Raw genomic sequence first — 12,365 nt, 5'->3', positions numbered from 1 at the left:
TAACCATTTGATAATTTCTTTTATTGGTATTAAATATAAATTCCTTTTGCCGACTATCCTTTCCTACTAGATTAAAAATACTCAAATCCAACATTACAAATCATCACTCGCAACATGTATATCTAAAGGTCTCAAAAGTTAAGATCAAGGTAATGAAAGCATTTATGAATATACTTGTAAAATATAAAATAAAGATTTGGAGTTAACTGAGAAAATCTTAGCGTGTGTTTGGTAACACTTCTGAAGTCTGAATGGAGGCGGTCTACCTTTAAAATTCAGACTTCAGAAGTTTTATTTTTATTTGTTTCGTTTTAGATTTTAGATTTCAGAACTAAAATTCAAAAGTTTTAACCCAGCGATGGGGACACATCGAATGAAGCTTCTAAAATTTGAAATCTGGAAGGTTTGATCTCTCGTTTTCAATTTTCAAATTTCAAATTTATAAATGTTACCAAACATATCTTTACTTGTCTATTATAATTGGTCCAAAGCCAACTCTTTGGTGAGAATGAGTTTATATCATCTTTTAAGACTTTCAATCTGAATATTTCTTCAAATCAAGCCTATAATTGGACTTATTGAATATATTCAAACCATCTCAACTAACGTTTGCTTAGTTTGTTCAAAATATGAGTTACCTTTACTTTTTTTTTTTCCGGATATATTATTTTATTATTTCATCTTTCATAGTCTTTTCACTCAGTAATCTAAACATCCTTATCTCTATGGGGACGGTTCAGTAACCCTAAAGTTTGCCAAACATGGTGCCAAACATTTTTCAAAACATGGGTTAGAAGCTTTGGAATGAGTTGATTTTTTGTGAGGATGATTTCTATGATGAGGAGATCATGCATCCTCACAAAAAATCAGCCTATTCCAAAACTTCTAACCCCATCAAAAGTGATTTACAAAAATTGGATAGTTCACGATTCTTCAGCTTGTAAACTAGGATTAGAAGTTTCAAAATGAGCTGATTTTTGGTGAGGATGATCTCATCACCGTAGAGATCATCCTCACAAAAAATCAGCCTATTCCAAAACTTCTAACCCAATAAAAAATAATTTACAAAAAATGTTTGACAAACTTTAGGGCTGCCGAACTGCTCCCTATCTCTATTGCACCTAATTTAATTACATAATACATTTTGATTGCTCAATATTTAGTTTCATTAATTATAACTGGTCTTACTATCATCTTATAAAATTTCATTTTAATTAGATTGATATGTGTAAGTCACTTAATTTTTCATGAGACCATCTCCACTTTAACCCTTCAACTTTGATCGTTTTATAGGTAACATCTTCCTCAATCTCTCAATAATTAAACATAACAGAGACTTGAGGTAACAAAATCAATTGTTTCAATATGGGAATAAATAATTAGATTAGATTACCATAATGCCAAGTAACAATAAAACAAATTCTTAAAATTATTTTTTAACAAATCTATTTTCTTTAAAAAATGGATTTTTCAAATAAACTAGGAAAAATTATTTAAAGGATCTTGATGTAGGGATTTCTTTCCAAATAATCCCTAAGTTTTGGGCAGCCTCTCTTAGTAGTCCATTTAGTAAAATTTTTATTTCTAATCAACTCTTGAACCCCATCTCCCACATTTCTTACGATTGAATGTCCTAATCATTCAAACTCATTGTTTTTATCAAAAAAATTAGATTTTTAGTATCTTAATTGAGTTTCAAAGATTCCATTCCGTCGAAAATGATTTAACAAGGAAGAATAAGTTATTTTCAAGGATTTATTTATTTATTTTTTTAAATATTTTGAAGATGTATGAAAAAGATTAAGGATTTTTCACTTTTTTTTCTTAGTTTTTGAACAAAAATCAATCAAGAATAATTTTTTAAAGTTGAAATCACTTAAACAAGTCATTATCTCATGTTTTTAATCGATCTTTCTATGTATTTTAGTCGAAAAAACTTAAAAATTGAAAATAGGTAGGTTTTACTAGTGTTGAGTTAGAGAAAAAAAATGGTGAATTCTACAATAAATAAAAAAACGGTGAGTTCATCAATAATGAAGGATCATTAAGAAAAATAAAGTTTACTAAGTGTCCTATCTAGCTATTACTGTCCTATCTAGCTATAACCGTGAAAAACTTAGGGACTATTCAAAAATAAATCCCTCCTTTAGGGTCTTTTAAAGTAATTTTCCCAAAAAATTAGTACCAAAGTGAATCAAACATGAGTGATGAGTCACCCTATTTTGATGACGTGGGCATTTTACAAAGGAGCCGACTTTCTTTTACTTATGTTTCATTACAAGTGGGGTAAGCTATGGTTGACTATTAAAAGTAATCAAATTCCATAAGAATCTGCCTTTTTCGATTATTCAGACAAAAATATTCTAAGGTTTCCATTCTTGGTAGTGTTCTTGAACATCTCTATATTATTTTGGATTTAGTGAAGAGAGATCAGCTGAATTTGGCGGATTTGCCGACACGAATTCGGGTTCTTTTGTCTCTGACATGATCATTTTTAGCTCGAGCTAGGGTTATGGTTTTCGGTTTCTCCAATCGGTTTCTAAAATTTTCAGTAATCTCTTGCTTTTTAGGGTTTTGATTGGTTTCTGAGGTTCTTACAGTTCCAATTTGAGTATTCGTGTGTTGTTTGGTTCAATTTGGTGTTTTTCAGTTCTCTTGTGTCTTTCGAGAACTCAATTCTAATTGTTTGATTTGCAAGTTTCAGTTTTTACTTTCTTTTTTAAGGATTTGTTGATTTCTGAGGTTTTTACAGTCCCAATTCTGAGTGTTTGTGTGTTTGTTTGGTTGAATTTGGTGCTGTTTTGTCTTTGAAGAACTCAATCTAATGGTTTGATTTTAAAGTTTCAGTTTTTCTTACTTTTTTAGGGTTTTGATTGGCTTCTGAGGTTTTTTGAATGTTCTTGTATTTGTTTGGTTGAGGTTCATGTTTTTCAGCTCTGTTGTGTCTTCCAAGAACTCGTTTCTAAGATTCTAACGGTTTGATTTATGATTCAGGTACAAGTCTGATATAATTTTCAACGTTTCAAAGTTGTGATTCTGAAATCTCATAGAAATTTCAGTTATATTGGAGAATTTAGGTTTTTATGGTGGAACCAAAGAATTTCAGCATGCAATTGGAGATGAAATTAGTGTTTTATTTTGGGGAAAGATTATTTATGGTGAAAGATTATTGGAAAATCTTTTAGCATCAAGAATTTTTCTAGGCAAGAATGGACAATTCCTTTTTATTACGAGAAAACTCTCCATCACAAGCTCAGATGGATGGTTTTGCATCATTGGAAGGTGGACTATGGAGCCCGTTCACCGAAGATCCATTAGACAATCTTTCAGATTTCATGAACTTTGATAATTTCGCCGAACTCTGCAAAAACCCCTCGTCTGAGGATGAGGTCATACAATTGTATTGTCAATCCACTGGTCGACCAATAGCCGATAATTTTGCTTCTTGTTGTCCGATGAATTTCCCTATAAATGATGAGGGTTCTTCAAGTTTCCTTGATAAGATGGTATTCCAACAAACAAATTCCCAATTTGGTTTCCCATTGAATTCTACTGATACCGAAGGATCGGGTTTGAAAAGAAGTAATGGTTCTTTGGGTGTTTTAGATAGAGGGAATGGTGGAATCCCAAGGTCGCTCGGATGGTCATTTTCGGAGAAAATGCTTAGGGCACTATCCTTGTTCATGGAATCATCTGGAAAGGAATTTCTTGCTCAAGTTTGGATGCCTGTGAAGCATGGAGACAAGCTTCTATTAAGTACTTTTGAGCAACCTTACTTACTAGACCAAGCTCTTAAGGGATATCGTGAAGTATCGAGGGGATTTGCATTCTCTACGGACGAAATGCCTGGTTTGTTTCCTGGGCTTCCGGGACGTGTATTTATCTCTGGAATGCCAGAATGGACTTCAAATGTTGTATATTACAATAAAGATGAGTTCTTAAGAGGAAAACATGCGCTTCACCATGAAGCTCGTGGTTCTCTTGCCATGCCAATTTTCAGTAGTCAGGATAAGTCGTGTTGTGCTGTGCTGGAACTTGTCACTGTGAAGGAGAAACCTAATTTTGATCCAGAGATTGAAATCATTTGTCGTGCTCTACAGGTTAATTTTACTTCTGTCTATAGTTCTAGGTTATTCTATTCTTTGTTTCAATAGATTTATTTCAGGCTTCTTTTTAATATATCATTGATGGTTTTTTTTTAAGGAAAATTTATTTAAGGCTAAAGTAATTAGAAAGAGAGAAAACATAGGTAGTCAAGAAGACTGGTGTAAACGAACCCAAAACAGAAATAAACCAAAGAAAAGAAGTAGAAAAAAAAAACTAATCGGCGCGCTCACTCACAGGTCACAAAAAAGACTCCCAAAAGCACACTTAAACAACTGAGGGAAGACATTCTTCATTCAAAACCAACTTACAATATTTCAAGAAAAATGGAAAGAAGTTTCCTGGATAATTTTACTTATACCTGTAGTTCCAAATTCTTTGTTTCAACTGCTTTATTTCAGACTTTTTTTTAATAGATCATTAATAGTTTTTTCATTTATTTGATAAGTAAAATTTATTAAAGGTCAAGACAATCAAAAAGAGAAAAAAATTGTAGGCGGTCGAGAAGACCTTTCTGAAAGAACCCAAAACAGAACTAAACCAAATAATAAGAAAAACCCTAATTGACATGCTCCTACCCCAATTCAAACTAACCTTCCCTCCTATTGGAGCAAACTAACTTCCATCTAACTAAAAAATCTTCAAAGAAGATGGCCTTAAAGGAGTAGTTGGGATCCTAATACAATGGTGGTAGTGAAAGCACACACTAATACTAAGAGCACTCACAAGTCACAAAGGAGACTCACAGAAGCACTCACATAAAAGCACAAAATACAAGTTTTGTTTAGGTGCCATACAACTGAGGCCAGTCTTGATTCAAAACCAAGGTAAAATATTTCAAGAAAATGGAAAGAAGTTTGTTCTGATCTTCCCATCTCATAAATATATGGATCCTGATGGACTAGATATATTTGGTTGTTAGTGTGTGTTGAACTTGGCTTCAATCCTCTTACAATATCAACCATAAAAGAACTGAAAAACAGAAAGAGAGGCTCGATTTGGATCCCATAATCATGTTGGTTGAGCTTTGCTTAATGTAAGAGGGCTTTTCGTGGATTTCTCCATCCCCCCGACCAAATTTTTTAGGATTACTAAAAAGGGAATTATGTAAATTTTTTTAAGGATTTTTCTTTTTTGGTGAGATAGATGCGTTTAGCAACTTCTGGTTTTATAAATAGAGATCTCTAGGGCTGTAAAACCAAGGTAAGAAAATAGTGATTGTTCTTGTTCTGACCCGTGGACGTATGCACACTGCTAAACCACGTAAAATCCTTGTTTTTTTAGTGCGATTTCTGTATTTTTTTTTTTTTATTCTCTTTACTGCTTCATTGTTTCACACTAACAACATATATCTTTTGCAAAATCATGACCAGTTTCATTCTAACATTGGTTACTTTCAGGCTGTAAACTTAAGGACCAATTCATCGCCTCAAGTAAAGCCTCAGGTATTGACCAACTCATTGTCTTTGTTATGTTGATCCAAGAGAGAGGCATAAAAGGAAGCACAATCCATTAGTTGCATAACACTGATGTATTAGTGAATTGTTGAATGTATATTTTCCTCCACTCTCGGGTGTGTCATACCCCAGTTATACCCTGTGACCCTCTTATATTAGTAGTTCTCCCCCTCTCCAACAGATCGGTCTCTTGGAGTAGTTGATTGGTTAACATGGTATTAGAGCTTTAGGTTCGTATAGGTCACGGGTTCCATTCTTTCCACCCTTATGGGTGAGGGGGAGTGTTGAGTGTATATTTTCCTCCACTCTCGGGGGTGTTATACCCCGGTTAAGCCCCATGGCCCTCTTATATTCATAGTTCTCCCCCTCTTCAATAGCTCGGTCTTTTGGATTAGTGGATTGGTTAACATGAATCTCTGCACTTAATTGTCATCTTTATTTTGCAGTGCTTCTCAGAGAACCAGAGAGCTGCCTTAGCTGAGGTGGTTGATGTTTTAAGAGCTGCTTGTCAGGCACACAATTTGCCATTAGCGCTAACCTGGATTCCCTGTCGCTATCCTGATGAAATTAATGATGAATATGTGAAGGTGTTTGTGAAAGAAGTTAATACCAGTTCGAGTGAGAAAAGTATATTGTGTGCCGAGGAGACAGCGTGCTATGTGAACAATACAGAGATGCAAGGGTTTGTGCATGCATGTAGTGAACACTACCTTGAGAAAGGGCAAGGTGTTGCTGGAAAAGCACTTCAATCAAACCAACCTTTTTTCTTCACTGATGTGAAGGGATATGATATAAGGGAGTATCCTCTTGTACATCATGCACGCAAATTTGGCCTAAATGCCGCCGTTGCTGTTAGGCTCAGGAGCACCTATACTGGCAATGATGATTATGTATTAGAGTTCTTTCTCCCTGTCAATTGCGAAGGGAGTTTAGAGCAACAACTGTTGTTGAATAGTCTATCGGGTACCATGCAGAGGGTTTGTAAGAGTTTGAGAACCGTTTTAGATGTAGAATTAAATGGGGTTGAATATACTGCAGTAGGGATTCAGAAGGGGGCAGGAAAAAGTATCCCGTCAAACGTTCTAGCTGGGAAAAGCTCTCAACCATCATTATCAGATAGGGTTCCCAAGCAGGTGATGATCTTATCTATATCCTCTTTTGGTTGAATGGGTTGCATATTATTTTTCTTAAAGTTTTGGATTTAAGTGAAAAAGCTAGATATGAATTATAGAAGTCTGCATCTGAGGTATTTTATTGTTCCAAGCTTTTTTGCAATAGATGTCTAGTTTTTATATGGAATTTCATATGAGTGAAGTTCATCGTCATCATGCCTTCTCCCTTATGAATGCGTTGCCTGATTGATATTGTTATTCGGTCAGATCTGGTGGACATCCTTTAGGTATTCCCATTTAATGATGAGTCTTTGTGTACTAGGAGATGTTGGTAGGCTGTTCCTAGGATCTACTTTATGTATGTAACTTGTTGTTTGTGTTTTAATATATTTGATGATTTTGTATTGAGGAATTCTTTGGTGTGGAGGGGGGTGTTATCATACTATTGATAACTTCTTCTATGCTGTCATGACGTAGCGGGACCCACTTTTGATGTTTCATTTGGTTTATAAGTATAAATTTATCAAAACAAGAGAAAAAGTATTATGAAGCCAATGGGTAGAACGAACCTACCAAGAATAAAGTGGACACACAAGTAGTATCAAGATACCCCATCTAAAATAAGTTCTCACCTGAATAATGCTGATACCCCAACAATCCACACAGAGTTCCAACCACTGAAATAAGAGACCTTCGACATCCAAAACGATATAGTGGATGATTGTATCCCTTCCTTCGAATATCCACTATTACTTTCCTTCCAAATTCCCCAGATGGTGTAATAGGAAGAGATCTCCAAATCGGCCACCCACTAGGATAAGAAGCATTGGTGTGCTAACTGCTGAAAGTGCTGAGACTGACCTCAATTTTCCATTAGGTTTATAATAGTATTTTTCTTGACCATTTTTTTTCATTTGTAGTACATGACATGGACACGGTAATAGTCATCCAGTTGGGTAGGTTTTTGAAAATGGCTCTCTCATATCTCTGTCTCTCTGATGCATGACTGCTCAAATTGGGGCTTCCAACTCCACCATATGTGCAAGTGCAAACTCGTATTCCTCCAGAATCGGAAAAAGGGCTTTCATCAATTCAAAGTTGACAGTAGTACTTTCAACTTGATACTCAATTCATATTTCATCTTCTCCTGCGTGGCAAAGGTGTGATGGATATTCGAGGCAAAAGGAATATCAAGTTCCTGGGCTAGCCAGCTTTAATCGTGGAACTGGTGGGTTTTGTGTCCTCGATTGAAAAAGCTGGTTATCCATTGCTTACATAGACCATCTCGATTACAATTTTTTTTTTACCTCTCGAACTTGCCCATTTGGCCAGAGTGATAAATTTGTACGTTCCGATGGATAATAAATGTATAGTTCTACTAAACCGCCCCAAAGCCTAACTTGCAATTTGCAAGTCGGTTTCTAATAAAAATAGTACCTTTAGAAAGTTGTTACTAGGATCTTTACAATGAAAATCATTACTTTTATTTTTATTTAAATGCAAAAGTGTTGTTTGAAACATCCTATAATGCCCTTACAAAGTCAAATTTTTTACAACTGAAAATGATGTATACAAAAGAAATATAGTTGTTTTACCTACCCATACCTTTTAGTAGCTTCTTCCATACTTAATTAAAAAAAAAAATATATTGGTTAGAAAAATATATCATAGCAATGGCATTACTTAAGGAACACAGGCGACACATGCATTCCCCCTCGTTTTGTAAGTACCTCTCAGCAGTTATTAATTTTGGACTTGATGAGGGAAATAGATGAAGTTGAAGTTTCAACTTAGCGTAGTTGGTAAGACACGTGGATTGTTGTTCCCACATCCTAGGTTCAATCCCCTTGAACCCAACTCCCACGTCCTATGTTCAAACCCTCTCAAACCCAACTTCACCTTACTAACCACTAACCCTTTATCTATCCAATATATTTATAGAAAAAATGAAAACAGAAGCTGAAATTTTATGTAGGTTATTACTCATCCATATTTTTCATGGAGAACTTTAGCATTCACCAAAATTGCCTCTGGTTTATTTTAGTTTAGAAGAAAATTTCCTCTGGTTTTCCGTTTCAACTAAGGGAAAAACTGTAAGAAATATAGCTATAAAAGCCATTAAGGGTATGTTTGATTGCACATGGAAAATAGGGTGGAAAATCAATTTCCATGGAAAATGATATTTTTCAAGTGTTTGATTGCACATGGAAATGGAATTCATTTTCCACCCCATTCAAAAAGTCCACTAAATCATGGATTTCACTTTCCCACCCATATGGGTGGGAAAATGAAATCCACCCATATTTTCCATCACCAATTCTTCCCTACCACCACCACCACCACCACTACCACCACCACCACAATTACCACCACCACCACCACCACCACTACCACCACCACCACCACAATCACCACCACTACCACCACCACCACCACCACCACTACCACCACCACCACCATCACCATCACCATTATACTAACCTCGTCATCGTCGTCATCGCCGTCGCCATCGGCTCCGTCTCCGACCACCTACTATCTTTCTTCTTCTCATTCTTCTCCATCCCTCACCTCATCCGCCACCACTACCACCACGTTCTCCCTCCCATCTTCCTCACTTACCTCCGTCGCCACCGTCACCGCCCCACCGTCGTTGCCGTCGTCGCCGTCGCCGTCGTGGCCGCCACCGCCGTCGCCGTCGTGGCCGCCACCGCCGCCGTCGTGGCCGCCACCGCCGCCGTCGCCGTCATGGCCGCCACCACCGTACTCGTGGCCGCCACTGTCGCCGTTGTCATGGCCGCCACCGTCGCCGCCACCTTCGTCGCCACATCCTCCCCCCTCCCTCTTCCTCGTCATCTTCTTCTTCCTCTCCCCCTCCTATCATCTTCTTCCTCCTTCTCCACTTTTTCTTTTTTCTTATATTTTTTCATGATTTTATCCATGCGAAATCAAACAATGGAATTTGATTTTCCAACCCTACCTATTTTCCACAACTAATTTTCCATGGATTTCAAATTCCATGAAAAGTGACTTTCCATGCAATCAAACATACCCTAAGAGTTTCTATGGGGTATCCATGTGCAAGTGGCAGCATGTGACACATCATCTTGTTATAGCTGTTGGAGGGGATTAAATCCCTTACAGGATCACAGTGTAACACATGCATGTTACAAATCAGCAGGGTTAATACCTGCCATATTTGTATTCTTGTTTCTTTATAAGATGGATAACCTATTTGTAAGGTAGACACAAGAGAATAAAAAACACAACTTGGTTGAGTTTTCTCATTAGTACCTGTTCTTTGCCACAGAGATCCTGTTGGGCTTTATGTATTTGATCTGCCGGTATACATCCGCAGATCTGATCTCCTTAGACAATCTATATCCTTCACTCTTTTCCTTACAAAAACTTCTTAGATCACCTTAGAATTTTGGCTTTTGATCTATTTATTGCATTGATTTTGTATTGTTTATATGATTAAGCAATGGTTTGAATGTTTAAAACTTGAAAGACCTTACAATCATGATTGTGAGTTTCATAGATTGCAAAATTTCTCTATTTCCGTTGAACACTCTTGTTTTTTCTCCTGAATTGATATGGACGATTTTAAACCTAGTTTACAATTCCTTTTAAATTGTAGGCACCAAGTGGTTCAAGGAGACAGTCAGAGAGAAAACAAAGTACAACAGATAAGACTATTAGCTTGAGTGTTCTTCAAAAATACTTTTCAGGTAGCCTCAAGGATGCTGCAAAAAGCCTTGGTGGTAAGACTTTTTACCATACATGTGTACATGCTTTGACCTTGACCACTTATAAGATAAATTGCTTTTACCGATCTAAGACTGTTGTGTACATGCTCATTGGTCCAAGCCATTCAATTGATAATCTGGACCATATATGATGAAATCCATAGAAATTATGCATGAAATTCTCAAACATGTCTTTATTATACTATCATCTATTGGTGTTGGTTTTCGGGTGGCATAATTTCTATACGGTCCCCATTGGTGGTTGATTTGGAGCCCTTTTTCATGTAATATTTTGCACAAACTAAGGTGAAAATATGTGTTGGTTTTAGTTGATTAACTTTTGGATTACTTCTATATGCAGTTTGCCCTACGACGTTGAAAAGGATATGCAGACAACATGGAATCTCGAGATGGCCATCTCGTAAGATAAACAAAGTGAACCGCTCATTAAGGAAGATACAGACTGTGATTGACTCTGTGCAAGGTGTAGAGGGGGGATTGAAGTTTGACCCCATCGGCAAGGGACTTGTTGCGGGCTCCATGGTACGAGACTCGGAGGCTTGGAACAACATTTTCTCTCCTCACAAAGATCCCAATGCCAGAAATTCAAGATCAGCTGACCAAGATGTAATATCAGTATCTTCGGTCCCTGACATGGGTGAGAGTTCTACCATTAAATTTGAAGTGGATGAGTCCTCTGTTGGTGAACACCAACTTGGGAATATGGGGCATGCACTTATCTCTAGTACATGCAAGGGAGACAGAGACAAAATTAATACGCCTCTGACTGGCTGTGGGGATGAATCATTTCAGACAGTTAAGCTTGAAACAATACCATGGGCATCTTCAAACGATGTCTCATGCGGTTCTTATTTTGCCAAGGAAACATGCAAAAGATGGGATTTAAGTAAAGATACTGGACCGGGTGGTGATGATGGGGTAGTCGAACGTAACCAGCCAACTTCCTCGGGCACAACGGTTTCAACAGATGGCTCGGCTTCAATGATGAATAGCAGTACAGAAAGCTCCCCAACTTTACATATACACAAACATTTGCAAACCAAAACATGTGTTAGAGACGATGGATCTTTAGTCACCGTGAAGGCTAGTTATATGGAAGACACTGTGAGATTCAAGTTCGATCCCTGCATGGGGTGTTTCCAATTGTTCGAGGAAGTTGGGAAGAGGTTCAAGTTGCCCACTGGGACATTCCAACTCAAGTACCTTGATGATGAGGGGGAATGGGTAATGTTGATGGATGACTCTGATTTGCGGGAATGCTTAGACATATTGGAGTCTATTGGGTCTCGTAGCGTTAAGCTTCTGGTCCGTGATATGAATTGTGTTGTGGGCAGCTCCACTGGTAGCAATTGCGTCTTAACAGCTGGCTTGTAAAGATGTTGTAATGGATTGGGTTTGCTTTACACTGCAATTGAATTGTGAAGTTTTCATGGTCGATCTTGCTTGGATGCCATATAAAGGTAGGAGAGAGGGGTGTGTGGAACCCCCATTCATGTTAAAATGTACATATGCACATCTTAGAAGTGGAAATTAGTTGTAGCTGTTAGAAGAATTTGAGGCATAGACAATTTCAGTGTCAGTCCCCAGTATGTATAAAACTATTTACAGGAAATCTTAGGTATAGAATCTGTAAATGTTTTACTTTACTATAGTGAAATATGTAGTTGCAAGAATCTTGATCTTTATGCATAGTTGTGTCTAATTTAAATTCTTCTCTATGATTAGAAATTTTCAGCAAATGGAATAGTGGTTTTTACAAATAAAAAATAAAAAATAAAAATAAAAATGGGATGTTCTAGGAAAGTAATACAAAAGATCTTCCCTGCAATTGGTTCATTCTCATGGTCTTCTTGAACGTTGTCTGAACACGTTGGTCACTATGGTTGATCTATGCTTCTGACGGGTAAGATCCAGAACGGTTCTGC

The 12,365-nt window shown here is 37.0% G+C and overlaps 1 protein-coding gene across 3 annotated transcripts; it reads left to right on the top strand.

The window, feature by feature from the left end:
- Positions 1–2,285: 2,285 nt before the first annotated feature.
- Positions 2,286–12,148, top strand: LOC147382216 (protein NLP9-like). 3 transcript variants are annotated; one of them, XM_086427561.1, is made up of 6 exons: positions 2,286–2,381; positions 2,995–4,100; positions 5,505–5,549; positions 6,008–6,694; positions 10,311–10,434; positions 10,781–12,148. In XM_086427561.1, exons 2-6 carry the CDS (start codon positions 3,210–3,212, stop codon positions 11,812–11,814), a joined length of 2,781 nt encoding a protein of 926 aa, XP_086283687.1. In that variant the 5' UTR covers positions 2,286–2,381; positions 2,995–3,209; the 3' UTR covers positions 11,815–12,148. The 3 variants fall into 3 exon arrangements, with proteins under 3 accessions (XP_086283687.1, XP_086283686.1, XP_086283688.1); XM_086427562.1 differs by lacking the exon at positions 2,286–2,381 and adding an exon at positions 2,490–2,551; XM_086427560.1 differs by lacking the exon at positions 2,286–2,381 and having other exon boundaries at positions 2,415–4,100.
- Positions 12,149–12,365: the final 217 nt, after the last annotated feature.

Source organism: Akebia trifoliata, chromosome 16, assembly GCF_017979445.1.
Source record: "Akebia trifoliata isolate Shusen 1 chromosome 16, ASM1797944v1, whole genome shotgun sequence".
NCBI classification, from domain to species: Eukaryota; Viridiplantae; Streptophyta; class Magnoliopsida; order Ranunculales; family Lardizabalaceae; genus Akebia; species Akebia trifoliata.
The sequence above is the reverse complement of the archived record's forward strand: the minus strand, read 5'-3'. Positions and strand labels throughout refer to the sequence as shown.